The 25,750-nt window shown below is 42.0% G+C and overlaps 1 protein-coding gene across 1 annotated transcript in view; it reads left to right on the top strand.

The window, feature by feature from the left end:
* The first annotated feature begins 3,694 nt into the window (after positions 1–3,694).
* The window catches only part of SLC6A6 (solute carrier family 6 member 6), a 48,737-nt gene continuing 26,681 nt past the window's right edge, over positions 3,695–25,750 (top strand). The window contains exons 1-4 of the mRNA XM_056854961.1: positions 3,695–3,760; positions 19,188–19,427; positions 19,925–20,059; positions 24,362–24,596. Of these exons, the coding sequence (XP_056710939.1) occupies positions 3,706–3,760; positions 19,188–19,427; positions 19,925–20,059; positions 24,362–24,596 (665 nt within the window). The 5' untranslated portion in view covers positions 3,695–3,705. The remainder of the gene's footprint in view (positions 3,761–19,187; positions 19,428–19,924; positions 20,060–24,361; positions 24,597–25,750) is intronic.

Here is a 25,750-nt window from a genome sequence, read left to right as displayed (position 1 = left end):
AGTGTATTCAGGTGTAGAGAAACTTTGATGAGCAGCTGCAAAATATTGTGATGGAGGCCGAGATGGGGCAGAAGGGAGGAAAGAGGCTGTCCTTTTCTGCCCCAGCTTCCTCCCCTTGCCACGCCCCTTTCCTACATACATCTCAAACAGTAGGGTATAGATGATCAAGGAGCTCTCTTTTCCTCACTCATCTTCCTCCCTTGGAGGTACGGGTGTGCCTTCCTTACCAGGCTGATGCTTGATCCGGGATATTTCGGATAAAATGGCAGTGAATTCATTAGTATGCTGTCTTATAGAAGGCAGTATGTAGATGGACCCAGTGTTCCCTGCTGCTTTGCCAGAGGCAACGTATACATAGAGGCAGCATGCAAAGAGACCTATTTATTGTTCTCGCTGTCACCTCTTGACTTAGGATCTTCCCAGCTAGTTTGATTTATCTCAATTGTGTCAATGGCGACCAAGTGGGCAGCTTTGGTGGGTGAGGACTGAGAGCATAGGAGTAATGTAAAACAACCCAGAGAATATTAAGTTCATTGCAGGGGGTAAGAGAAGAACAGGGAGGCCCATTGACCGGGGCCATCAGCCCATTTGCATCCTGGTCTCCTGGTTACATGAAAAAAAGCTTCCTCCCCCTGCTGCAGCTCTGGAAGGAAAACCAGTTGCCCATCTGCACTGTTATCCGTGAGTGAAGGGAAATGAGCCTTCCCATGCTCGTTCAGTGTTTCTTGCAGGGTAGTTTTCAAGACAGGGTGAAAGCTCTCACACAAATTCCAGCCCATCGTCACTCAAATTACCACCACTGGCCCATGGAGGTGTGTACCTGTGCCCTCTTCCCAGTGCCATCCTGGCCTAATCCATGTTCACTCTGTGGCAGCAGCAGTGGTTGGATGATAAGCTTCAGGGCAAAGGGCTCTCTCCAATCCCAGTTCACTCCTCAGAGCCTGCTGTCCATTGGAAAGTGTCAAGGATGTTATAAGGAGAGTTTAGTGCACCTCTGTACATTCAGTGTATAGTGACATATTTCCTCTCTTGTATATGTGTATCCACCAGTAGAAATCCCCTCCTCTGACGACTGAAGTCACTGTTGTTAGTTTGCTCGGCGAGCCTGATGAACTGCTTCCACCCTGGCTGCTTTCCCCAGTGAATTTCTGCATTGCTCAAGAATGCAGGTTCTGATGAGCATACAGATTGTGTCTTTGGTCCTCATCCAGCAAAGTTGATTACTGTCCTGCACTTCCAGTGACCTTGCACCACTGCCATTGAGTTGGAATGAGATAGGGTTACTACTACTTTGTTTATCTCAGTGGTCTACAAGGTGAAAGGGGAAGGCAGAAGATTGGGAGAGAGTTCCCCCTTCCTCCTGTACCTACTTATTAAAAATTCTGCTTGTTGCTAGGAATGTCACAAGGCCTCAACCACTACAATTGGGAGTTTGGCCAAAGCAGTCTGCCAGGTACTATCTTCTGAGTCCAAGATTCTCCCATCCTACAAGAACCTTAAATTGTGAGGCAATTTAATGGATTGGGTGGTGGGATTGGCCTGAGAACACATGCCACTTCCTCCTCCCAAGACCAGAGAGAAACACACACTGAGGTTCCCTTCTCCAAGTCCAATTTCTTCCTCCCATATACTTAAAAATGTGAGGAAGATTTTTTTTTTTACATTGTAAAGGGCGACAGGAAGGAGGTTTGGAGAACTTCGAGCATGTACCCTTCAGTTTTACGCATGAACCTGTGATGCGGCCTTATACTGATTCAAACAGTTGGTCTATCAAGGCCAGTTTTCAGTATTGTCTACTGTAACTGGCAGCGGCTCCTTAGGATCCTGGGTGGAAGTCTTTTCACAGTGCTTATTACCTGATCCATTTTAAATTGGAGATGCCAGGTCCTGAACTTGTGACTGTTCCTTGTGCCCTTGTCCCTGGTGTGACTTGGTGGATAGAGTGTCAGACTAGGACCTGAACGACCGGCTTCCAATCTGCCACTCGGCCATGGAAGCCCACCAAGTGATCTTGGAAGCCCATCTCCTCTTAACCTACCCTCACAAGGTTGGTGTGGTGAGGATTAAGTGGAGGATGGGGAAACCATGTAAAAAGCCACTTTGATTCCCCGACCGCCTGGTTGGCCACTGTGTGAACAGGCTGCGGGACTTGATGGACCTTGGTCTGATCCAGCATGGCCTTTCTTATGACCAGAAAGAAAAGCTGGATATAAATAAAAAAATACTCATAAAATAAGCATAATGCAAAGCAGATGCTTTATCACTGAGACACAGACCCTCCCCAAGCCCAGCTTCCTTCCAATGGAAAACAAGCCATAGCCTCTCTGTTTGTGCTGAGAACTTTGAATTTCTGTAGAGCAGTAGCCCTAGATGTCTCTAGAGGATTGGAAGGTTCCTCATTCAACTAAGGACATCTGGTTACGATGTGCAGAAGTGTCCTTTACACGGAAGGCATATTTGGATCCATGCCAATGTCATTGGAGAAGGGGGGCACAGAAGCTCTCCACTGTATATTTGATTTATTCCTGCAGTTCCTAGTTGAGAAGTGAAAGCAGCCTATTTCTGCACGTGGATTGTATTGGGGCAAGGATGCATGAGTGGGAGGGGGCAAGACTTTGGAAAGAAAGAAAATTTGCTGTCTCTTTCTCCTCCCCCCCATTCATGATAAATTTTCACAGGCCTACATGGCAAAAGGGGGTGGGATGCAGCAAAGGAACTTAGGAGCAAAATGTACAAAAAAGGTCTACTCTTGTACAGATGCATATCACATATGTACAACCTGTAGACTCGTAATACATGCAGTGTGGGTTTACTGCCTGCCGTGGCATGTAGCAGATTTGAAATGCTGGTGCTTCCCCCCCCACTTTCATCTGCACGTAACAGAAGAAGGCTCACCTTTGATGTATACATCCCTTTCTGTTCATAATCTCTTTGTATGGCTTATTGCTTTGGCTCCTTTTGACTTGTAGAGCATTAATTTTTTAATAGGAGCTAAGTGGACTCCAGGGAGTTACACAATAATGGCTTGTTTAAAATGCTAGCCTAAAACGGTCCAAATAATTTTGGAATGGTATCTGATTCTTACTTTGTAATTTTTTTAAACAATCAAAACGTATCAAAATAAAAAACGCTCTTTGGCAAAGTTAATTTGCAAGAGCAATATATAAAACGTCGGCTTGGATCCAGTAGTAATTTGAGCTGATGGAAGGGGTTTCTGTCAGCAGAGGAGGACTACCTTGTCTCATCCCACCCCTGTTGCAGCCCAAAGTACCCCCTCAAAAGCTATTTCTGGAGGACGGAACACCCCCCAGGAATAGCACGGGGGAGTCAGAGGTCTACAGCAGGAAGGGGGGAATTGGCAAAAATGGCTCTCCCATCTGTTTGTGGGAATCCTCTGCTGGATCCAAACCATAAATGCTTCCAAGACAGCTGTGCCCAAGTATTGAATTGGATGGATTCAAACAGAAATGAATGTTCAAAGAGAACTCAGGATTGTCAGGACTGTGACCCCCAGATGAAGCCACGCATGTGAAATATTTTGAAGTGGGTTGTTTCTTAGTATGGAAGTCTTTGTGGAGATAGTTGACTACTCATTGCCATCGCCCGCCTCATTTGTAAGAGTAATGCTAAGAAGGATCATCTTGCTGTGATCATTTTGCGACAAATACTACCATCATTCATTACTTTCTATCAGTGCCTCACCCTATGGAGGAACCAGCACTGCCCATCCACATTGAGGAGGGGACAGAAGTTCCAACTGGTGAGTGCAGTTAAGATAGATGCTTGTGAAAGGGGTGGGGGGGGGGTCATGTCGGTACATGGAGCATGACAACTCGTTTGTGTTTTATCCATGTCACTGAAAATTCTGTGTTACCTGCAAGCATTCTATATATCTGTCTAGTTTTATATTTATGTTTTTCTAAACACTGCTGCTCTGGCAGAATTGATTCCTAGTTGATCAGGAGGAAAAAATTATGGCATGGGAGGTCACACACAACTCTTCTGTTTATCACAGACTTATCGACACATCCAGAGTCATCAGCTCTCATTTTATTGCCATTGTAATGATTATAGGGATTCCTGTCAGTCCTGTTGGTATGGTCCAAAGAATGCTAAGCATGCATATGACTTCTAAGTTTCTCTGGATTATTCCCAGTATTTTATTAATGATTCCTGACGAGTATATAACACTTTTCTTACCTTAATTTTAAGAAGTTGTTCTCTGTGCTAGTGTCAGTTCAGACATTTCACTTTGTGATGGGGCTGCTTACTGGCGAAAATACACTCTTCAGTCTAACCTTTACTGAGGTTTGCTTTTGTTGCAGTAACTGGGATTCTTATCTAGGATTGTGCCTTGGTTAAGAATTCTAGTTATTATGAAAGTAATATAAAAAGGCCACATTTGGACAATTGAAATTAGATTGAAGATGTGCCCCATGAGAGAAATCAGGAGGGAAAGCGTGTCTTAAATATTAACCAAATTCGTGTCTATTAAAAAATACATAGATTTGTTTGTGAAGTCTGACACAAACCCTACTGCCTCTTCAGGGACATTAATTTTCTAGCATAATGGATACCGAAGACAGTAAAATCTATAGATGAGCAGTGTAGGAAAAAGATATTGTAGCTGCCACAGAATAACATAAGTAAAAAGCATGTGAAAAAAATAAGCAAATAATCCTCCCCCCCCCCCCACAAATAGCCCACAACTGACATTTGGAACTTTCCTCTATTCAGCCAGCAGAATGACTTCCTATGGTGCACCCAATGTAAGCAGTAACTAAAACCTACACTTTCATCTAGCAGAATGGGACCTGGAGAGCTGGCTTTTTGGAAGATCCATTGTGGCTGGGGTGTGCGTATGAAAACTGGAGCTATGTAGGCAGGGGAGTCACCCCAGTCTCTTCCAACACATTGCTGTCTTTGGCAAGAAGAGCTCACATTTAAAAAGCCTACTACAGTGTGAGCAAGAAGGTTTTCATGTCTTAGAAAGAGGCTTCTTTCCTTTCTTCCTTTTTCCTTTCTTCCGTCCTTCCTTCAGTCTGTCTGTCCGAAGCACCTCTCAGTTCCCATTAATAAAGATTTCCATCTTGAAGTGCCAGTCATTTCAGTGCCTTGGGGCAATCAAGCTAATACAGAGATGACCTAACCTTCCTTTAAGATGACTTCAGCGTCTTGGGGTTAACTCCCAAGAAAGCATGCATAGAATTGCAGCTTTAATTTTTTCTTTTCTATTCATCTGTTATTCATTGATTACCTGCTACCACTGTGAATTTCAGAAATGGTATTGAAAATGATCAGATTCCAAAATTTCTGAAAAGAACTAAACGATCTTAATCAAAAGAAGTGGATAAAAGAGCAGACAGAGGACAGCCATTAAGCCCTGGTGCATCTTAACTCACGGCCATGTATGTATACACATGGCTGTGTACATAAACACATATATTAGAAAACCTATTATTTGCCAAGACAATCAAGATCCAGCATTAATAAAATACAATTCTGCAATCTATATATTTTAGTTAAGCAGCTTTATGTAAATTATTCTGGTTTAAAAACAGGCTTACTACTTTTAGTTTTTAAAAAGGCTTATTACTTTGAATATTTCATGTTCTGGTTTTGCTAGTCAAGCACTGAGCTTTGGAGGAGCACTGAAATCCCACTCTCAACTACTGGAAATCTTGGTCAGCCACTTCTCTGGCTTCTGAGATTTTGCCTGGCATTTCCTGCACACTTCCAAATAGAACTTTATGAACACAAGAGCTTTGATCTTCATGGACCTTTGTCTAATTTTCTCTGAAATTTTATTGCTGAAAAGCATATTTGAAAATAATTACTTCTACAGAATTTTTGTTGTGGAACTCAGGGTGGCATTCTTGGGGGTTCCTTGGAGGTCTCCCATTCAGGCAATGGCCAAACCAAGACCTTCTTAAGAACATAAGAAAAGCCCTGCTGGATCAGACCAAGGCCCATCAAGTCCAGCAGTCTGTTCACACAGTGGCCAACCAGGTGCCTCTAGGAAGCCCCCAAACAAGACGACTGCAGCAGCATTATCCTGCCTGTGTTCCACAGCACCTAAGATAATAGGCATGCTCCTCTGATCCTGGAGAGAATAGGTATGCATCATGACTAGTACCCATTTTAACTAGTAGCCATGAATACCCCTTTCTTCCATGACCATGTCCACTCCCCTCTTAACCACATGTCCACTCCCCTCCCCTCCATGTCCACTCCGCTTCTTAACGTCAGTAAGAGTGCTGTACCTTGTGCTCTCTGACTATGGGAACCAGGAGCAAAACTTCTTCATAATTCTAGAATTTTGGGCCCAATCCTGAAGGGGGTGTAGATCCGCAGTGGCCAGAAGTGATGGAGCCGCACCACCTCCTCTGAGGCTTCCTGGCCGCTGCAGAGCTTGACATTTTTTTTAAAAAAATTTAAAATTAAAATGGGGGAAATGCCCCATTGAAACCAGTGAGGCTGCGTCACCAAAAAAGGTGGTGCAGCCCTGCCACCACTCAAGGGGATGTTCCTGGGGCAAAAGGGCTGTGGAAGCTGCCTAAAGGCAGCTCCACCCCCAGGAATGCCTCCCTCCACCGCTGCGCAGGCTTTCCTTTATGAGAAAGCCCTGCTGGCGTGGCTGCGCTGGCAGGGGGGCCGGAGGTGTCCGGACGCCAGCATATTTGCCTCCACACCAGCTCCAAAGGGCTTGCCCCCTTTCAGGAATGGGCTGTCCGTCTGATTTCTCTGTGCTTTTAAAATGCGTATTTCCCAGAAGTGTTGGGAGATACAAACATATTTTAAAGTGGAAAACTGAGATCCTCACTTCATCAGAACTACTATGGAAATTACACATTTTGGGGGAAATAATAAACATTGTTAGATGTGATAAAGATGACAGCTAGCAAAACCTGAACTTTCATACAACATTAACTATTTTTTTCTTTTAAACTGTGTTAGAACACAATTCTAGTTTTATATGGGTGGGGTAGTTTTTAAATAGGTTTTATTTTTTCAAGACAAAATTAAAAATCACATGCATGTGTCATTGGCTTAATAAAAGAATGACTCTTTTAATTTGTTCCCTACCACAATTATTTTTAAAAAATCTTTCTAAATACTTTATCTTATGTGTGAATTTTTGGAATTCTGCAATATGCTTTTCCAAGTGGATCACGGGAAGTGTTTTTCTTCTTTCCTTCTATTGTTTTAATGTTTATTTCTTTTTCACTAACCTTCGCCTTCTTTCATCCATACTGTTTAAATCCTATGCAGTCATTTATTGTTATCTTATTCCAGATCAGATTTATGTTGTTCTTAGTTTGTTTTAAAATCTGGGCTAGTTCCACTGTAATCAGATAAGGCTGCTGCCAAAGTAAGGATTTATTATATATTTTAATTGCACCCACTTTTTGTCTCTATTGAAAGTAGGAAAAACTCGCATAGACTTATAAACAACCAAGATTTACAGGAAACTGTTCCCTACCCCTCAACCTTTAGTAGTAGCGCCTTCTTTCCAGTTCTGAAAGTACATTCAATTTTTTTAGTGTTAGCCTTTAAAGTCTGGTTTGCCTTCTTTGTGTTTGGTTTGTATAAAAGCTGTTGCCATGACAAACTACTCATAGGCTTATAGCTTAAAAAAAAAATTGCAGACATTTTTCCACCTGGCCAAAATTTCATTCCCTGACAACAGACAAAGGAATAGAAATCCAAAGTACAATTTTAATGCAGCAAAGGATGACCAAACATAATCACTATTTGTCAGTATTCATTTTGTTAAGACTATAAACTTGTTCTGTGAAATTAACAAAACATTAAATGAGGAAACCTTATAAATAGAATCCAAATTGGAATATAAAATCAGCTAGAACTACTCAGACTGAAAAAAACTATCAGAAATATGTCTGTCTTTCTGTGTTTCCTTCTTCTTACCTACATAAGAGTGACAGTATTTTACAGTAGGTATTTTAATAATAGCCTTAGCAAGACAGCACTAACTGTCATTTATTATGACATTTGGAAGAATGTTTTCATAGAGTTGTGGGATTCTTTTCCCTCACACTCAGACTGATTCTGTGTTCACTTAAAAGGAACTTCTACTTTAGTGAGTTTTGTTGGCTATGGTTAAAAATATAGGATAAATTATTTATTTGCATATGTTGTGCAAATTTCATTTTGCAGAGCATGTTTTACAGAAGTGGGCTATGTGTTTGGTTTCCTTAGAGAAGTGAAATGCTTATTTTGAGAAGTACGTGATTTTTCTCATTAGTCAATAGAAGAGCGTTGTTTTAAAAGCCTGCTGTTTCTTGTATAACAACCAGTTGTCAAAAATTTGTCATGCTGTGTTGAAGGTATTTTTCTAAATTAAAAATTTCACATGGTCTTCAGGAGAAGGTTTGGTTTAAGGGGCTGGGAATTATATAGAAGTCTTTCATTTTCAGGGAGTTGGAGGAACCTGGATTCGTGATGCACATGCACACACACAGAACATAAGCTTTTCTGCATTGTTACTCTGGACTACATAGAAGACTCCAACTGGCCTCCCTTTTCAGGTGCTGTGGACTCCTACCTTTTTGATCCAACCTTGCAAATAGACAAAGTCTGCCCTGCCTACTCTCCCTCTTGTCCATCCACTCACCTGTTGTCTCTTCCAGTCTTAAATAAAATTGCTCTATTTTCTTCCTTAGTCACACAGGGTTTCCTGCCCTATTCAACACATCCAAATATTTAGCCAGGTTCTTTTTCTGACTGAGGAGGAGGGAACAGCAGTGGCTGTCAAATTGTGTGTGTGTGTAAATAAAGTGCCCTGACCTGGATGGCCCAGGCTAGCACAATTTTGTTAGATCTTGGAAGTTAAGAAGGGTCAGCCATGGTTACTACTTGGATGGGAGACCACCCTGGAAGTCCACAGAGGCAGGCAATGGCAAACCACAACTGTTCCTCTCTTGGCTTGAAAACCCCACTAGGGATCAGCATAAAGTCAGCTGTGACTTGACAAAACAACTTTCTCTATAGAAACATCCTGGTCACTTTCTCTTTCTCCCTGTATTTCCAGTACCTTGGTGATTACTGTAGGGCTTCATTTCCTGTTTTAAACACAGCGACTATCTAGTTTCTGTTCAGCATTTTCTTCCTTTGATATTTTTGTTTTTAAACAGAAGTTCTAGTTTAAGGAAATAGATTTGCCAGAGTTTATAAAGGGTTGTCTTATCATGAACCTAACAAATGCAGCCATGCCACTTATTGGTTCTTTTTCTTCTGCTCCAGAGGGCAGGACTAGAGCTAATGGGTGGAAATGACAAGGAAGTAGCTTTCGGCTGAATATTAGCAGAAAGTTCCTAATGGTAAAGAGTTACTTAACAGTGAAACAGATTTCCTCAGGAAATGGCGGACTCTTTCTCTGGAGGTCTATAAGCAGCGGCTGGATGGGCCATCTGTTAGAGATGCTGTAGTTGCATATTCCTGTACTTAAGAAGAAGAGTTGGTTTTTGTATGCCAAGTTTCTCTACCACTTAAGGGAGACTCAAACCGGCTTACAATCACCTCCCCACAACAAACAGCCTGTGAGGTAGGTGGGGCTGAGAGAGCTCTAACAGAGCTGTAACTTGCCCAAGGTCACCCAGCTGGCTTCGTGTGTAGGAGTGAGGAAACACATCCAGTTCACCAGATTAGCCTCCGCTGCTCATGTGGAGGAGTGGGGAATCAAACCTGGTTCTCCAGATCCGACTCCACCACTCTAAACCACCGCACTTAACCACTACACCACACTGGCTCTCAGGGGGTTGGACTGCATGTACTTAACGGGGTTAAACTGCATGACATCTAGGATCCCTTCCAACTCTTAAAATTTATACATCTCTTACATTTCTGTGTGTGGATGCGTTCTGGGGGAAAGCTCAGCTGATGGCTTTTTTCTTTTTGTCAGACATCTAAGATTGGTCTGGTAAGTACAGGAAATTACAGTCTTGTGTCGAAGGCAGCCTTAATCTGATATAATAAAAACAAAACAGTACATAGTATGGAAGTTTATGGCTTTTAGGCCTGTTTCTTTTTCTGATTTCATTAATCCAACAGAAGCAGAGAGTTGGCCTTGGGAAATTTCCATCTGATGTGTCAGGGCAAATAAAAGAATTCTCAGTGGTCTCATCATTTCAGGGCAGAGCTTCCTCTTGAATTAGATGGGAACGTGGCCCGAAGAACAAAACAAATTTGCCCACCACTGAAGTAGAGGGTGGGAGGATGGAATGCAATGAGCTGAAGTGAAACCAAAGACGTGGGCCCCGTCTTGAATCATAGCTTCATTAATTTTGAATCCTTGCCTTTTGTGTAAATACTGGTCAGTTTTGATATGTAAGAATTGCTTCTAAGAGAGCAATGCTTAAGTAGGCCTATTCAGAATTTCACTCAGTTCACTTAAGTGGGGCTTACTCCGAGCAAAGTGTTCTCAGGATTGCGCTGTAAATGACCAGAAAGGGCATGTTTAGAAATTTTATTTTAGTCCCACAATGAATAAAAAGTATCTGTAAGACAACTTTGTTAGTAAATCAGTAGAGAGGGCTATTTACCTTGGTTGAACTTACTTGCAAGGCTGCTGCATCCAGAACTGAACAATACAAGCATTGGTTCATATTATTCTTTTTTGTCCCTTGAATATTGCGCTGCACATTAGATTAACAATTTCCTACATTTACATCAAGAGTAGTGATGATGTAATGAAAGCTGCAGTGTTATCAAGGGAAGCAGCAGGGAACTGGTGCTCCTTTCTAGATTATCAATCATTAGGCTTTTATCTAGCATTCTTCCCCCCCCCCCACCATGTGTTAATTAGGATCAGAAGTTGATTTGTTGTAAACCAGACCATTTCTCCCTCAGTTTATCAACACATTATAGCAGGGTTTAGTAACTTCCCTCCATTCCTTTGTTTTCTATCTACTCTTGCTATCCTTGGCTTGCTTGCATTTAGAAGCAACACAAGTCCTGTTGCCTAATGTGCATGTTGTTGTTTTGGCTGTTGACAGCTACAGAAAGGAAGACAAAATGAAGAGAGGCCTGGTATTGGAGCAACTGCCTTGTAGCGTGTTATGTCTCAAGCACTCATGATTCATAGAGCCCATGCCTTGTGTGACGTTACTCTGAATGTTATGTAACACATGGTGAATTTTGTCTGCCTGATGGAGCCATCATTTCTTGGGGGCATTTGCTGTGATTGCAGTGGCTTAAAACTGACTCCATCTGTGGAGATTCTAGTTCATACGAACTAGACAAATATGTAGACTCTGAGTAAACACTGCAAAATTTATTGTGTGAACTGGCCAATAGGATGTTCAGCATGGCAACAGCAGAGACAGATCTGAAAGAAAATACAGGTAGGTATCCTGGTCTCAGGCAAGATAGTAACTTATTGTGTGTGTGTGTGTGTGTGTAATCTCATAGGAACATAAGAGCCCTACTGGATCGGACCAGTGGTCCATTTGATCAAGCATCCCGTTTCCCGCTGGCTGTGGAGCTCCCTTTAGTCACCGAGGCTAGTAGCGATTGATGAATCTCTATTTCCATTTTAATTTCATTTGTGCTCATGGTTATCACTATATCCCCTGGCAGCAAATTCCACAATTTGATTCCTCACTGACTAAAGAAGTATTTCCTTTTGTCTGTCTTGAATCCATTGCCCATCATCTACACTGAGTGCTTCCAAATTCTAGTATTATGGGAGAGGGAGAAAAAGTTCTTTCTAGCCACTTTCTCTACTCCCTGCGTAATTTTATAAACAGTTGTGATGCCCCCATCATCTTTTTTTTTTTCTAAACTGAAAATTCCAGACTCTTAACCTTTCCTCATAAGAAAGGTTAATCATTTTGGTTGCCTTCTGCTTGATCCCTTTCATGCCAGGCAAGTCCAGAATGTTGCATAAAATCACATGAGGTAATCTGATATATAGGTGGTAATTGCCTTTATTCTTTTTATGAGATAAAAGCTTTATATTCCAGTTAATACAATTATAGCCTTACTTCCCAAGTTGTGTGATAGCTTATATCAAGAATTGCTTGGAGGGAAAAAATAGTATAGATTTGTTAATCCTACTTCTGATGTCAGTGTGTCTTTATATAAAGGCATGAGAAATAGCAATGACATAAGCAACATTTGCTGTCTTAAGAACAGTAAAACTCAGATGAACTTGTAGCTTGTAATGTCATCTATTCACTTGGTATGATGAAGTTTAAATGGGCAAAGGCCAGGTTGCTTCAAGAAGTGGCATGAAATGAAAAATAAATTTGATAAGTAGAAGACTGTATAAAATGATATGAGGTAATCTGATAACAAAGTACATTAAGATAAGGGAAGAAAAACAGGAGAGATCCTTCAAAACAGTAATATGGATACAACCACTGTTTATTAATCTTCAGAAAATGCAAGGGTATAAGGTTTGTATTTAATGTGTATGGAATTTAAGCACCCATATGATTTGCTTCAAGCTATGGCTTCTGTGGTGGAACAGCCCTGCTGAGCCATGAGCATTTCTCCATTTGTCCTCCGAGGCATCCAGATTCAGAGTCTCCACCTGGTGATGCATCACTCTCCCAGCTCTCTTGAATCTCAGGAGTTTCTCTGTCTTCCGTACATGGCTTCCAACTAACTGGTCATTTTAGGAATTACCCACCAAGAGGGCCAGTACTCTTGACTTCCCTCCCCACATTGCTGTTCTAAGGCTTAGCCTAATGCCTACATCTCCCACTACCTAACAACTGGTTACCATGGGGATGGCTTACTGCACTTGCACACTGTTGAGGAAATAGCAGTTTTGCAACTGACTGCCTCCCTTCCCCTGCCACCTGAGTTAAATATTGTGTTCAAATGGTGGATGTCTATGTGGTAAGAGAACAACTGCCAGTGTTTAAAAAAGAAGAATGTATTAAAAGTAAAAAGTCTACACACATACTCTGTGCACAGCAATGGCTCAATCCAGAACACAAAAGAAAGGTGTAAACATACAATTCACTGTATACATGCCCTAGCTGATCTTATTCTAAGGCAGTCTCTTTAACTTAGAAGCTGTAGTGTTCTAAAAGCTTCTAATTACCTTGTCCAGGCAGCCGGCCCTTGTCTGCTGCACATGGCAGTGGCGGCCACCAATGGTAGAGCTCAGATGTGAGAGCCTCTTCCCTCGGATATAAACGGCCAAGATGGACTTGCAAAATAGATTTCTTTCCTTGCATGTCAAGGGATTTATCTCTTCTGTTTTCCCACCCCCTTTGTGGGTTGAATAATCCTTTTCTGAAAATTTCAGGAACATACTATTTAGCCTCTCCCACCCCAAGTCTCTGTGTCAGGTTCCTGCTAGGGTGTGAGCCGGCCATTTCATGTCTCCGGCCAGGATGGCCATTAGCATTTCCAAAGCTTTGGTGGTTTGTACTTGTGCAATACTTGCAGCAACTGACTTCCCCTTTCCTACCAGTCTTCTGACAGGAGAGAGAGAATTTAAAAACAATGTTGTGGGAGGTTTGTCAATCCCCAACCCTGAAGTAAAAAGGTATTTCTCCACAGCTCCCAAAATTATTCAGGAGGCACAGTAAATTGTTAGGGGACCTCACTGGGATCATCTCCGATACTAGACTAGCAGTGACTTTCCATTAATGTCAGAAACTGTCCCATAACAGAATTTAATGCACCCTACTGACCACCACCGTGAGTGATTTTCCTAGAGTTTGTAAACAGATTTCTTTCTTTCTCTTAACATTTGAGAAAACAGAATGGCAGCTGGGAGATCATAGCAGTATACTCTGTATATATGTATAAATGCATCTCTGTGCAATCCTAAAGGTGTAGATTGCCTATGAGATTTCTCTCATATACATGTGTTCACTCTACCCTCTTACAATATCCGAAAAAGTCTGATGTGGTTTTAAAAGACGGACATTATATACTTTCTCCTCCATATAATATTATAGAAAATCCTGGTTTAAGTGCTCTTAATTTGGTCAAATTGACAGATTCCCAACGGTGGAATAACAGCGCTTAAAATATTGGTATGGAGAAAGTGTCTTTTTGTTTTGGAAGGCCTTTTAACTGCATTTGAACTCTTTGTGCTATAAATGGCAACTGTGGCTCACTGCTCATCCATCTTTTGGGCCAAGCCCTTATTTCCTGAAAGGAAGTCAGACATATGACTTCTAGAAGCTGGCATGGAATAGAATGACTTGTTTAAGGCTCTGTGAATAAAAGTTATTTTTAACTATATTGTGCCTGTCTTTTGGAGACTCTGTTCTCTATTAACTGATAATAGTCGTTGTTCTAACCCAGAAAATAATTTACAAATATATGTTGATTGTTATCTCTTGAATGGCATTGTTGTTTCAATCAGCGGAATAAAAGAACAGGAAATTAAGCACAAATCCCATTAATGTTCAGGACAATGCCTTTCACTAAACAAACTGTTTTCTCGGAATTCCCCTCAGTACTGCAGTACCTCAAATTGCCTCCTTTTCCTGTAGTTGGCAATAGCTAAAAGACTATGGGATAAAGTTCAAGAGACAAACCAAATAAGAGAGAGAGCTTTAAGAGACTCATTTATATCATATGTTAGAATCATGATAACTGCTCAGTGCAAATATTATGGGAGTGATCGGTACCATGGGCTATACAAATACTGCTACGAACAATGGAGGCCTCAGAATCTGGCACTTGTAGGCTACATGACTTCAAAGCCATGCTAATCATATCAAGAAATAACACAACCAGTTCATGTTTATTATGATTCCATGTTTAAGCAGTGCTCTTTGTTGATTCTGTGAGGCCAGAAAGCATTTGCCAACTGGACAAGCTAAAGCATTTGCTCACTGGCAAACCAACAGCTCACCTGTGGTTACTTCTAGACAATCTGGTCCCTTTTCCAGTAACAACAGCCTAAGGCCAATCAGACAAGTTGCTCCCACTTTTTCGCAAAGCATTCAGAGGATCTGAAATCAGTTCTGTTTTAAATGCAAGGATTTCCCAACAGGGTTCACTGGATCCAGACAATGACATTCATTTTCTAATTTATTTCCCCCCATATTTAAACCTAGAGATACATGTAGTAAAGCAGGGGTCCCTGACCATTTTGAGCCTTCAGACACAGGTTTAGCAATGAGGATGATCAGAGGGCCTGGAGACCAAGCCCTTTGAGGAAAGGCTGAGGGAGTTGGGAATTTTCAGTCTGGAGAAGAGGAGGTTGAGGGGGGACATAATTGCTCTCTTTAAGTATTTGAAGGCCTGTCAGAGGAGGGCAGGGAGCTGTTCCTGTTGGCAGCAGAGGATAGGACTCGCAATAATGGGTTTAAATTGCGAGGGGAAAGGTACTGGTTGAATATTAGGAAAACGTTTTTTACAGTAAGAGTTGTTAGACAATTGTATCAGCTACCTAGGGAGGTGGTGAGGCCCCCCCCCCTCGCTGGCAATATTTAAGCAGAGGCTGGACAAGCACTTGTCAGGGATGCTCTAGGCTGATCCTGCATTGAGCAGGGGGTTGGACTAGATGGCCTGTACGGCCCCTTCCAACTCTATGATTCTATGAATTCTGGCACGGCATGGTGGGCGCAGCTGTGGGTTAACTTGCTGTTATCTGGCATGCAGTACTTATTCCACACATAGGCTTTCTTCAGGCACATTGTAAAAGGTTTGTATTAAACAGCCCTCATTGTGATGTTCCCTTTTGCTTGCAAACCAGGAATGGGGTACTTAGGTTCCTGCTCTTAGGTCCACATAGAAAAGGCAGGTGTGTTCAAAACAACATGCATTTATGAACAAGAAGATAAAGGGATGGGAGCATTTTGTTTTGGTACAAGGGAGCTCAAACAGTGTCCAATTCTAACAAGTAGAACTAAGGAGCAGAGACCCCACCTAGGGTTGCCAGCCTCCAAGTGGTGGCTGGAGATCTTTCACTGTTACAACTAATCTCCAGGGAGCAGAGGTCAGGTCACCTGAAAAAAATGGCTGTTTTAGAAGGTGGACTCGATGGCATTATACCCCAAACCCTGCCCTCCTGAGACGCCACCCCCCAAAATTCCAGGTATTTCCTAAGCTGGAACCTTAATCCCACCCCATGAGACTAAATCAACGAACACAAATATCAGAGAGGGGGGTCACTGTAATGTATGCAGTAAACACACCACACCAATAAACATTCTTCAGAATATAGTATCATTAAAAGTTAATACACCTTTCTCTTTAGACCTTAAAGCTTGAGGAAACTGTTGTATGTGTCATGCTGAAACTGCTTTTCAAATGTTTAACAGACACACAAGTCAATGGTATACCCTAGATTGGACTTGCTAAACTATGTAGTTTATGGAAGGCATTCCATCTGCCAGGGTACAGAGATGCATATCTATCTTGTTCCAGTTGCAGATTTCCTGCAAAGCTGATGTCAACCCAAGTTTCAGGTCACTGGTACACAAGCTAAATCTGTTTACGGATCAGGAAGCAGCAAATTAATTGTATAGTTTTTCTTAGTAAATGGATACCCTTGTATACATAAACAGGAAGAAAATTTTTGCAGGCTGAAATAAATATGCTGGTTTGTACAAATCCAGTGAAAATGTAAGACCTTGTCATTTAATTTATCACATAAAGATAAAAAGTTAATGTATTAGTGTATCCCAGATATAGTCAGTTTATTTAAACTGGGCAGCTGGGCATTACTGCCTTTTATCTGCAAGTATGTACCAGCTAAATCATTTTTCTCTGCTCTATGAAGGGTTATTCCACATGTGCAGTTCCTCACATAATCATTCAGCATATTTGCAAAATAATAGGAGCTATGTTCACTGTTTGCATGGGGAAATTAGTGTCCCAAGTAGATGGGAAAGTCAGTTGATTGCTCTGCCTTTAAATGTGTGACACCTTAAATCCGCAGAAGTGAGCATAATTCAAGTGATATGTGTGCATCTCGGTCTCAGCAATGTGTGAACATTTACTTCTGCACTTCAGTGCAAATTGCCTCTCCTCAGATCTTTCTGCCAACCTACCACAGCCTCCACATTGGAATTATTAAATGTGACCCTTTAGGACATGTAAAACTTCCTGGATGAATCTTGTCTATTAGCCCATGCCAGGGAGGGGCAGATAGGTGACAGCACGACTGGGGACAGCACAACCATTCCGCCGCCTGAGAGATTTCCTTGCTGTAAATGTAAAATAAAAATGATTTTCAGAGCAAACCCTGTAAAACTGTCCCGTAGAGGCAGCACCGAAGCAAGAGGCTCACGCTGCTGGCAGTGCCCCCAGGGCCAGTGTAAGTCGACTTGCGCCGGTGTCCGTGCCACTTTGTATGGCGCAAGGGTCACGGACACTGGCGTAGGGTTCAAGCTGGTTCTGGTGTGGCTCCGCCCCCCTTCAGGAATGGGCTGCCCGTGTTTTGTCATGGGATGATTTTTACATAAAATGTTTGATTTACCTAGCTATATAGATAGGTAGATATATGTATACACGTTGTGGTTTAAATCGAGAGCACTATTTATAAACCGGTAACTAGGGTTTAGTTTGTTTTGGGGTTTACTCAGAGCAAGGCTTCACTGGCAATTTCATTGGCCACTGCTATGGCAAATAATGTGTTTCTAATGTGTATCAGAGTGACTCAGACCTATTTATTTTGAAGTACAAGTGAGTTGCTGAAGTGGCATTGAAGTGAGGCGGGGGTGTATGTCAGAACTCAACTGAATTAGAAAGGTTTATTTATACAGTGGGTTTTTAAAATCAGTACCAAGATATAAAAATAGAAGGGAAACACTGCTTCGGATCCTTCCGTTCATTAGGATAAATCACTATGTTCAAGAAAATTTCACTTTTAATGGAAGCACCATGATAACCCTCTTTGTAATGCCATAATATTCCAGGCAATGCAAACTACAAGAGGTTGGGAAAGAATTATGTAGTGTTTATATTATGTGTATGACTGTTGGCCAGATTTGCCTGGAAAGGTGTGGGGTAGAAATCAAATCAAAATAAAATAATTTTACAGATCATCTGACAATTTGAGAATGACTATGACCTTCAAGAGTGTGGCTCTAGACTAGCATTTATGTCTGAGGTTCATGGCTTTCCTGCCTCCCCAAAAATGCCTTCCAACTCCTTGGGGTGAAAGGGGCCTTAGCATTGGGGGGGGGAGGGGATTTTGGGCTGCTGCAGAAGGGGGGAAACATTCACCTTGGGCAGAAATCCTTGCACCTGCAGAAATGCTAGGTTGGATCTAAGGTCCTGAATGATATTAGGACTTATTTTGGTTAGTTGTATTCCTTGGACCCAAGCTCAGCCTTCTTCCTCAGTTGTTTGTTCCCATCTCTGCCTCTCAGTATGCACTGCTTCTTTCTTCCTCTTCCAAAGAACTTCTGCTACTTCTCCTACCGCTCCCTCCTCTACACACATGGACATGTGCCCTTGGGACTTCCCAGTCCCCTTGTACTTGCTACCTACAGCTTATCTATTTACCACTCTTACCACACACACACACACAGATTCTTCTAAAGGAAGGTTATAAATAAGCATGATGCAGGTGCCTAATGAGTGAGTAAGGCCCAGTGTCCTCTTCCAAGAACTTCCTGTAAGCTGACTCTGGGAGGAGCAGAAGGCTGTCCACCAACGGCTTAGCATCACCCATAAGCCTATATGGAGACAAATGTTCCAGCTGTTCCATGAATAATTCGGACAGAAAAGGGTTCTGTGAGGATTTCCAATTCTTACTGTCTCGGAAAAAAAGTAGAGAACATTTTGTTTACTAGTGTATTGTTTTTAACACTTTTAAGGATGTCTGAATTGTAGAGACGCTGCCACTTGTCCAGTGCTCGGTTTTGTTTCAAAATCAAAAGCTGACATGAGTGTTATGGATGAAGATCTTTTGGCTGCCTTTCCAAAGAGTCCAGAAACCTGGAATGCTAAAATCATATTCTGAAAAGAACTTCTGTATGTGTCAAGAGGTTTCCGTGTAATTTTCGCTCATTTGTTGGGAGTTAGATAGTACTATAGCCTTACCAGCATCTTGCCCTGTGTGCATATATTTCTGACCAACTTGAAAGAGTGTATGATTCTGAGGGAAACCTTGTTCATTATCTGCTTTGCATTCTTACGAACAAAAGTGATTCATAAGCAGAGGTATCTGTTAAGTAAGTTTGGTCAAGTAAAAACTGTTCATAAAACCTACATTGCGGTTTCTTTCCTTGTAGAAAACAAAAACATGGCAACAAAGGAGAAGCTGCAGTGTTTGAAAGATTTCCATAAGGATATCCTCAAGCCTTCTCCTGGCAAAAGCCCTGGGACACGGCCCGAGGATGAGGCAGAGGGGAAACCACCCCAGCGTGAGAAGTGGGCAAGCAAGATTGACTTTCTGTTGTCCGTGGCTGGAGGATTTATCGGTTTAGGCAACGTATGGCGATTTCCGTATCTCTGCTATAAAAATGGCGGAGGTGAGTGTCATTATTGCTTTCTGGGTTGTTGTTGTTTTGCCAGTGGGTGGTGCTGCTACTCACATTCATTTATTTTGAATGTGTCTGCCAGAGTACTAGACTGCTTTCTAGCTATTACTTGCAAAGCAGAGGACTAATTGTATGTGGAGGGGGGGTTGTAAAGAGGAGTGAGAAAAGAACTGTAAAGAAAATTAAAGTACTGTTGAAATAGTAACAAAAAGATGTTTTTTAAAGGGGAAGGTTTGGTTTATAGTAATGAAAACCAATCCCATCTTCTCTGCAGGGTTTTCATTCTATAAAGTGAAAACAGGGAGGGTGTTTTCTTAACATCTTCAAAATCTGCTGATTAATCTTTATATACAAATAACAGTTTCAAAAATGCTGATGGAAGGGCATAGGGAAGCTTTCTCAGTAATGTTTATATATCAGTATCAGCTGGTTTTTTATTTCATTGAGCCACAGAGCTTTTCTAATCACTCTTGTGTTTTTCTCTACAGGTGCATTTCTCATACCTTATTTCATTTTTCTTTTCGGGGGCGGTCTTCCTGTGTTTTTTCTGGAGGTGGCACTAGGACAGTATACCTCCGAAGGAGGAATTACATGCTGGGAAAAGATCTGCCCTATTTTCACCGGTAAGTTATTTGCCTTCGCATAGTGCTGTGGACATCTATCTGCCTGTATAAAAGCCGTCTCTCAATATTCTGTCACACCGCAGTGTGCCCCTGAAACTGAGTCCAGGATGGGGCTGGGCGGAGGAGGAGGAGGGCTGTGTACACATGAACACATGAAGCTGCCTTACACTGAATCAGACTCTTGGTCCATCAAAGTCAGCATTGTCTGCTCAAACTGGCAGCGGCTCTCCAGGGTCTCAGGCAGGCGTCTTTCACATCACCTCCCTGCCTAGTCCCTTTAAGTGGAGATGCTAGGGATCGAACCTGGAACCTTCTGCATTCCAAGCAGATGCTCTACCACTGAGCTATGGCCCCTCCCCAGCTGTACATTGGAGCAGCATGATTCTCAGTGGCTGGAGTTAATGGTGTGTGTGTGTGTTTATTCCTCATCCTAGTTATGTCCCCAATATACTCCTTTGCCTTTTCCCATCTAACTTAATGGTTGCTACCCAGTTTTACGGGAAAGAATTAAGTGGTGATCTTAGGACTCTACATCAAAAGGCAAAGCATGCTCTCAACCTGGGTCAGGAATTCCACAGTGTCAAATAAATGCATTGTTTCCGAAAAACCAATTTGATTTTTTTTTGGTACCTGAACAAAACAATTATGCTTGTAATACTGTAGGATCTTTCAACAATATTTTGGACTTCCTCATTTTCACTGCTCATGCTGTCTCCCTCTACTCCTATATTCAGTAAAAATGTGAATTGGCTTTTATTTAGGAATCAGGAAGTCAATCATGCCCTTACATACTTTCAATGAACAGAGATGGGATATCTCATTTTTAAAAAGTGAGATTAAAAAAAAAAAATCGTCACCCAATATTCCTAAACACGTTCTATCATTTAATCCTTACCAAATCCTTCTCTTTTATTAAACAAAGTTCTGAGTTTACTTAAAGGATATTTGTCTACAGGTCCCAAGCTTGCCCTATCTTTAGCTTTTAAGCGATGTAAGATTTCCTGTAGTTTTGACACATACATGAGAAAAGAAATGCAGAAAAACATGGACCTATTTCCCCCTCCCCCCAAGATTGTAATGCTTAAAAATCTGAAGCAATGTAACCATTTTTGTGTATTTTTAAACATAATAGCAGTACTAGATCCTGATAAGTTTCAGTATTTACCTTCTTGTTAAGTTGCACCCTTCAGTACAAAAAGAGCTCCCTGGATCATCATCTCTGAAATGCTGGTTTTTGATGAGTATGATGTTACCTCTCAAATGAGCGGAGCTGAACATTTGCCCCAAAGAAATGTGGATTGACTGCTGCAACCCAAATCCACACAAAGGTTACAGAAGAACTGGTGCATTCACAGTTTGCTGAATTAGTGAGGGGTTGTCTCTTCTAAAACACTTATTTTCAGTGGCGGACTGGCCATTGTGTCAGCTTGCCCGATGGCAAGTGAGCCCTGTGGGCCCCTGATGAAGTGGGCCCCCTTAAACATTAGACAATATGTTAAAAATAAAAATTAATAAAAATTAAATGATAGCCTTATAGTTGGGGGTGGGGCCCCCTTTGTCTCCTGGCAACCAATATTTTTAGACCCAGTCCGCCAGTGCTTATTTTGATGCATCCTCTGCTGAAATCAGTAGGACTGACTTCTCAGCAAGTAAGGGGTTAGGATTGTGATAATAGTCAAATCTTTGTATTTTGATATAAAGGCCTTGTTAGCTGCTTGCGTGCTGTTTTGATCACTGAGGGCCGTGGTCTTATCTACCAACGACCTTGTGTTTGAAAAACAAACAGAACAGTATTTTTTTTAATTGTCTAGCATTAATTTTAGAGTTAAACATTTATCTAGTTTTCGTTACCACAGGCATCAGTCCCCTGGGGAAAAAAGAATGACTACCTGAATTCAGCTTTGCTGACCTTCCCCATTTCTCTCTTGACCTTCTTGTTATCTCTGGCGCAGACTTGTTGCCTTTTCACTGAGAATATTATTAATTTTTATTATTATTACTGTTCCTGCAGCTACTAACTGCTGTTTGTAAAACTTAGTTACAGGCAGAGGCTTAACGTTTTTGTTAACTGCATTTTAGATAGTCATAAGAACGTAAGACTTGTCCTGTTAGGTCAATGCAAGCACCATCCAATCCAGTAGACCTTGACAGAGGTCAGGCAGATGTATGGGCTGGTAAGAAAGCACTCCTTCCCATCTTCTGCACTTGAGGCCTCTAAACTTAAAGCTTTCATAGATGAAGGGCAAGATATCTCAAACATACAGGTCTGGACTGAAAGAGCAACTTCAGGTCCATTTTTGAGTTAAACTTGCCCAGTGGGATTTTTTTTAGTCTTTTTCTTTGAACAGCAAATCCAACCCCCCCTTTCAAAAGCTGGTATTAAAATCTCTTGAATTTCATAACAGTTTGCCATGTGGCATCAGAAGGCAAAGTACAAGCCCAAAGTCCCTTTCTCTGAGTGGAACTTCTTGAGCAGCTCTTTTGGATTTTAGTTACAGTATGTTTTTTACACATAGCAATAGAACCATAAATATTAGTATCATGCACCAAGGTTACCATAGAAACAAAAGCATGTAATTCTGTGTTCTGTCTGAATGTTTAAAATGATGCTTACACTGAATTTGTTCCATTTCAGCTTCCAGCTCCTCTTACAACCATTTCATATTATAATCAGTGTGGTAGAGGATCTAATGTACCCTGGAAGATCTGGGTTCAAATCCCCACTCGGCCGTAAAGTTCACTAACAGTGAGCTTTGCTTAGTGCCATCCTAAGCAAAGATACACCATTCTAAGCCCGTTGACTTTTATGGACATAGAAGGGCATAACATTACTTAGGATTGCACTGTGGGTGGGCAATAATTCCCTTTCAGCCTAACCCACCTCACAAGGTTGTTGTGAGTAAAAAAAAGAGGGGTAAGCCATGTACCGTTCTTGACATTGAACTCATGGGAGGAAGTATGGGATAAAAAGGTATTGATTGGGTGGTCATAGCACTAGTGGTCTTAATCTGCTTTAACCATGGGTCTGCCAGTTTACTAGTCCCTCTAGCTGACCCTTTAACATCAGTTTGATCTGCAGCAAACACCAGGTGAAGTTATTTGCTCCCCTGCTGTGAAAAGCTTCCGCTGCCCCTTTCCACACATCAAGCCTCTATTAAAGGATCAGGACATTTGTCTCCTGGCCAATTAGCTACCCTACTTAACCAGTGTGCCCATGAACATGGATTCTGATTGGCCGTGGTGGCATGGAGCATATTAGGTGAAAAAAAATATTAACTTGTGCACATTGAAGCCGCTGGAAGCACATAGACAACCAATGAAGAACAAAAATATCTCGCCATTGCTGTTCTTCAGCCGCATGAGACCTTTTGTCTGAAGTCTTCTTTCTGTCCCTGTATCCCAAGTTGTCCCCCCTTACTTCAGTGGAGGTTGTTGGTGTTCAGCCTTTTGATGACTGCTGCCGGGTCTACATATGCACCAGAATGAAGTGACAGAATAGGCTGTACCACTTGAAATGGCAGATGGGAGGTTTATATTTTCAATACTCCCTTACGTAACAATCCCCTGCAAATAAAAAAGCACACCAAAGAGAGATATTATAAACCAGCAATTTCCATATTGTGCTAATTTTCTGTTTAGGAAATTATTAATATAGGGGAAACTTTGAAAGATGCATTAAGCAGGAGGTTGGACTAAGTGTCCTGTTTGGCCCCTTCCAACTCTATGATTCTACGTAGAACCTCCCCTGCAGTCTAAAGAGGTACAGTCAGGGTTGCCAGGTCCCTCTTCGCCACCGGTGGGAGATTTTTGGGGCGGAGCCTGAGGAGGGTGGGGTTTTGGGAAGGGAGAAACTTTAATGCCATAGAGTCCAATTGTCAGAGCGGCCATTTTATCCAGGTGAACTGATCTCTATCGGCTGGAGATCAGTTGTAACACCAGGAGATCTCCAGCTAGTACCTATAGGTTATGGCAACAACAATTGGTCAGCCTGCTGTAACGTGTGTTGAAATGAATAACAGCAGAAAATTGCCCAGCTTTTTGGATAATCAGGAGTGTAATAACTTACAAAATAGTGTACATCCCTAACCAATACGCATAAACAATCCTATAACATCACACACACATATATATATAAATCAATCCAGCTAATAAAGTCCACATTGGAATATTGTTATCAACCACTCAACTTCCTGTTTGCAAAGTATTGCGTTTTCCAAGCCTCAGGTAAGTTGAAAAAGGAAAATCTTTATATGAACCAGCCAAGTCAGCATTATTTCATACATTTCTTCTTCTTTTAAACAGGAATTGGTTATGCTTCCATCGTGATCGTGTCGCTTTTGAATGTGTATTACATCGTCATCCTGGCTTGGGGACTGTACTACTTGTTCCATTCTTTTACGAGTGTCCTGCCCTGGTCTCACTGTCACCAGAAGTGGAACACAGATTCCTGTGTAGATGACACTCTCAGGAGGAACAAAACACTTTGGCTGTCTATGAATGTCACCAACTTCACGTCTCCTGTCACAGAGTTTTGGGAGTAAGCAAGTTTAATTGTTACTGGACGCAGCACATAAACACATGAAGCTGCCTTCTACTGAATCAGACCCTTGGTCCATCAAAGTCAGTATTGTCTATTCAGACCGGCAGTGGCTCTCCAGCACTCTGTATAAGGGGCACAGAGCATAGATTAGCACTGCAATCCTAAACAGAGGTAGTTTCCCTGGTGCTGCTACAGCTGCCGATAACAGCACAGTGGCAATGGGGCTTCCCCATAGCAGATTTCCACGCAGTTTCTCTGACCCTCTTCTTCAGCATAGAATAGAATCATAGAGTTGGAAGGTACCTCTAGGGTCATCTAGTCCAACCCCCTGCACAGTGCAGGAAATTCACAACTACCTCCCCCCGCCCACACACACAGTGATTCTTGCTCCATGCCCAGAAGATGGCAACAGAAACCATCCAGGATCCCTGTCCAGTCTGGCCTGGAGGAAAATGGCTTCCTGGCCCCAAAAGTGGTGATCGGCATTTCCCTCCATGAGAGCCAAACACTGATGCAACCCTTCCTGCCCTCCCTCTCATTATCTGCCTAAGTTCACAGAATCAGCGTTGCTGGCAGACGGCCATCTAGCCGTTGCTTAATAACCTCCAAAGAAGGAGAGCCCACCACCTCCCAAGGAAGTGTTCCACTAAGTTTCCTCCCCTGGGCCACACTCCCCCCCCCCCATTTTTTTAAATCAGCAATTGAATATTGTTATATCGATATAACAGTCTGTGTACTGGGCTCTCTAAATTCCCAGCTTTCATTTTAGAAAAAAAGTATCTCGCCCCTTTTGTTGCGGAGATATGGTTTTGTCCTTATATCTTCTCAATGAAAGGGGCTAGAGACTAACTTTTTAAAGTGAAAGTTGGAAATTCAGAGAACCTGGTACAAAGATGTGTCAACAATGATACTCAATTACTGATTTTTTAAAAGCCCTCTGGTGGTAGGAAGTGGAAATGTCAGCCTTGGGACACAATCAGGGATAACGGCTGTCGTGTGGACAGGAAAATTCAAACTTTCCCATCCACGCGACAGCTATCTAGGCTTTACTGCATTCTTTCCAAAACCTTTGCAGCAAAGCAGGTTTGAGAAGGGGAACCCCTGGGAGGTGCATGAAATGCACCACAGTGCTGAGGGAAGCACTAAAAAAC

This window comes from Euleptes europaea, chromosome 1 (assembly GCF_029931775.1).
Source record: "Euleptes europaea isolate rEulEur1 chromosome 1, rEulEur1.hap1, whole genome shotgun sequence".
Lineage (NCBI taxonomy): Eukaryota > Metazoa > Chordata > Lepidosauria > Squamata > Sphaerodactylidae > Euleptes > Euleptes europaea.
This window is presented reverse-complemented; position numbering and strand designations above follow the sequence as displayed.